Here is a 3,943-nt window from a genome sequence, read left to right as displayed (position 1 = left end):
CGGTTGCTAAGCGATTGTTCTAATATTGTCTCGTCTGGATCGCCCCCCCGCCCCCCCGAGCAAAGTTTTGCCAAATTTCTATTTTTCCCGTTGCCTCCATTAGCTTAAAAGCATTTTTTCCCCTTTCTTTTTAAAGACGAACATAGAGGCTTGATCTAGAATAAAAATGTAACGGAGATTACAATGCAGTTAGGTAATGTGATCAGAAAAAAGCAGCTTCTTGACAAAACAAAACTTTTGTTTTTGTTTGTATTTTATGCAGTATAAGAAAATCTAAATGAAATGTCTTTCGACAGGATTGACTGTTCAGTGTTTCGACAGAAGTAACAGACACCCAAACCTTTTTTATTTATTTATTTATTTATTTATTTGTTTGTGCTTGTTTTTGTTTTATTTTACATAACACAAAAGATGGATCCAACAAAGTCTTTACAAACATATCACCAATTAATCAATTACTTGATAATTAAGGCAGATGACTAAAAGTCGGTTAGACTACTGGCCTATCACAGCAGGCAGGAGGAGCTCCGCGTGCATTCGTTTGTGTTCACCGCCATCTGCTGGAACACGAGCGGTTGACGCTGAGTGAGTGGTGCGTTCATGTGATTTGGAAAAAAAGATACTCATCACTCGGAAAACGTGAACGCTCTCATTTTAAACAGATTACAGGCTTCAGTTTGGCTTTTTCAGAATATAATAATAATAATGCACTACCGTGCAGTTGTCATTCTGTTGTATTAACTCTCTGTCATCTGTGGCAGAGACCTCCGAGGCGTTTTTAAAGGCACCACTGGCACTTGAACCGCTGCTGATGCGGATGTTGCTGCTGCTGCTGCTGCTGAAGTGAAGCAGTTGTTTCCGAAAAGTTTGACCTTTTTCCAAACGAGAATGGCCGCACCGAAGCAAATACAAGACTATACTGCATTATTGCTCCTGGTTTCAATTGGCTTGGCGCTCGTAACTATTCTCAGTGTGTGGAAGATGAATCAATTTAAATATAGACTTATACATGAGACTGGAGGTGCAATGTTTTATGGTAAGTAGCATACACTAATACACAGTATATAGCACGGAAGCTAGCTAGACTTCCTGACTCACAGTTTCATTTGGCTGATATCAGAGTGTTAACGAAATAAATTCATTTTCAGCCTTTGTAGGCATGAAGCAGAAGCTTCTCACCATCTTTTTTTTTTTTTTGCTGTATCCACCATTTTTTTTATTGGCTGAGCAGAGTATATATTTTATAACCCTAACCCTAACTATCTTTTAAAAAAAAAAAAAAAAAAAAAAGTAAATAAATAACACAGCAACCACTAGTAATCTGAAGTTAGCTTTGCCACTCGTTCACAGCTAAAGAAAATCACGGCTAAGGATAATTTTAAAGGTGCAATGTATGATATTTATTTGTGTATGTGGCTAGTTGATTGGCTATATTGTGATAAATGATGGGGCTACTGGACTGAACCTTTCTGTTCAGGCTACTTCACTCAAAATAATAACCTACATTAATTGCCAGGTAGTCCGAGATATCATAAACTATTAAGGGCTCAGCAGCCAGCAGTACTCTTAAAAGGTTGCAGTTTCACCCATGTTTCATCACCATAACAACTTATAATGTAGATCTTGCTATGTGGTATATTCATGTCCACTTTTAATCTTCTATACTTTATACTAATATTTGTCCCAAGTGTAAGCTATCAGATAAATGCTGTCATTTTCATCACAATGGCTTTTTTCTTTCTTTTTTTCCACTCCTCTGCAGGTGTGCTTTTAGGGTTAGCAGTGAGATGTTTGCCATTCGACTGGGGACAACATGCGGTCAATATTGGAGAGACTGTGTGTGCTTGCGGCGGACTTAACAGCACTCCTCATATCTTGACGGTCAACATCACACCACGCCTTCACTATTATAGACATGTTGGGAAAGTGAACCAAAGCTGCCCACCAGTCTCAGGCCCTCTGGTGAGTATGGCGACTTCATCTGACCTTTACTTCAAATACATTTTGCAAAAGCAAATCTTTTGTGTAGGCACTGGTGAAAATGAAACAACATGATTGTCAGTATTGCAGAGGGAACCCGTAAAAAAAACAACTGTACCGCACACAGGATGTTTTCTTTTCCTCTAATGATTTTTTTTATTTCGTCTGAAATAACACATATTTTTTTTCACCGCTTCTCCTTTGATCACCACTATTTTTCTTCCCTTTTGTATGCTGGGTATTTACATCAACAGTCTCCTCTAATGGAGCTTAGTTATTGGTTTTCCTCTAAATTACTTGCATGGTCTGTTTGTTACTGGGGAAGCAAGAAAGTGGTCGTACAGAGAGAAAGAGGGCAAGAGAGCAATTTAACCTATATTAAGGATTTATTAAGGAACAGATAGGGGAGATTACATTTTCAGGTGTGCTCTGTGGACAAGGGGAAATTAGAAGGCATCTAAACACAGAAACCAATAAACAGACTTCAGTGGAGTAGATAAAGCAACAAAGGGTTCTGATCAATGAGCAATAAACAGGTTTGTACAAACATTTTCTCAAAAGTATGTTCCTGCCAACAACTGCAAACATTAAGTGGGTGAATACAATAATAAAACCTAATTTATTTCTCCTTGAAATGTTCCACTGAAGACTTTGTCCAAGTGTTTACATAGAGAAGTCCCATAATGAGATAGTTTTGCAGGTGACATCTGTGCTGGATTGCTGTGCGCTGCAGGAAAGATGTGAGATAGTAAAGTAATCTCAGGAGACACTGCAGCTTTTAATCTCAGATGGAGATGGCCATTTCGGCCTATGACACAGAACTCAGTAATGGAGGTGAATATATACCACATCTCACTGTTATAAAGTGGAGGGAACTGTGATAATGTTCCAAATAGTAACGCTGCGCATATCGATCAATGATGTCTTCGTTGTGTAGAAGTGAGGTGCTGCTGCTTATGATTTCATGCTATATTTAATTAGCGCTGATCCATTACTTTAACAATCATTTGTTTCTGTTTATACCATGAAATTGTTGTTGCACTCATATATAACAGAAATATAAAATCATTGAATGTGCTCTCCTGTAAACAGTGTGCTGTTGTGTTAAATGTCCAGTAGTCGGGATTCAGGGGAATCTATTGGATGAAAGTGACTTTAATTATCATAATTATGTTTTTAATTAGTGTACAATCACCTGGAAATAAGAATTGTTTTGTTTTTGTTACATTGAAATAAGCCTTTTAAATCTACAGAGAGTGGGTCCTCCTCCGCGGCGTGGAGATGCTCTCTAAACGGGGATAAAGTTATTTAATCGTGCACACTTTCTAGACTTTCCAATGTTATTGGACCAAATGAATCACATTATGATAGTGAAACTAGTCATTTCATGGGGTTGTGAGGTGTCTCCTCCTTTTACAGCCTCTTTTTTTCACAATGTAAGTTTATGGGACAAAGTCTTCCTGGGCTTGCATCACCTGACAGTGCAGTTATGTGGTTTGACAGCTATGTTAGATTGACATTAAAGCCCACTGCACCTCCTGCAGGCACCGCCATATTTCCATAGAAGCCCTATTAATTCAGAACAGACAAACTGAAAATGGGCTCTGTTGAGGGCTTCATGCATTTTATTTTATTTTTTGCTTTTCTTTTGCATTTTGTGTTTTTAGCAGCTGCTGTTCTCTGAATATGCTTAAAAACAGAAGGGTGAGTGGAGGGGTGTTCATTTATGAACTGATGAGCGACGACGTTATGTTTTCCAATATACTTATATAGCTCTAAAATGATAAGCATCCAGTCTCAAATCGGCTGTTGACAAAAGATTTTGTATCACTTTTAATCATTAGGAAGTTTGATGTTTTTGAATGCTGAAGATTTCATTGCAGATCCACATTCAATGTAGAGTATATTTGTGTAATTCTTTTGTCACTGAGATACAACATAAGTGATGTTAGAGCTGGACCTC

At 37.9% G+C, this 3,943-nt stretch overlaps 1 protein-coding gene across 4 annotated transcripts in view; it reads left to right on the top strand.

Moving 5' to 3' along the window:
- The first annotated feature begins 566 nt into the window (after positions 1-566).
- LOC119008657 (sodium/hydrogen exchanger 9-like) overlaps positions 567-3,943 on the top strand; it is a 67,086-nt gene continuing 63,709 nt past the window's right edge. For 2 of the 4 annotated variants that reach the window (XR_005071477.1, XR_005071478.1), the window contains exons 1-2: positions 567-1,036; positions 1,763-1,962. Coding sequence is in view for 2 of the 4 variants with exons in the window: in XM_037079214.1 (XP_036935109.1) it covers positions 889-1,036; positions 1,763-1,962 (348 nt within the window). In the remaining 2 variants the exon portion in view is untranslated. The remainder of the gene's footprint in view (positions 1,037-1,762; positions 1,963-3,943) is intronic. The other 2 variants (XM_037079214.1, XM_037079213.1) reach the window with 2 other exon arrangements.

The sequence above is a fragment of the Acanthopagrus latus genome, chromosome 19 (assembly GCF_904848185.1).
Source record: "Acanthopagrus latus isolate v.2019 chromosome 19, fAcaLat1.1, whole genome shotgun sequence".
Taxonomy (NCBI): domain Eukaryota; kingdom Metazoa; phylum Chordata; class Actinopteri; order Spariformes; family Sparidae; genus Acanthopagrus; species Acanthopagrus latus.
This window is presented reverse-complemented; position numbering and strand designations above follow the sequence as displayed.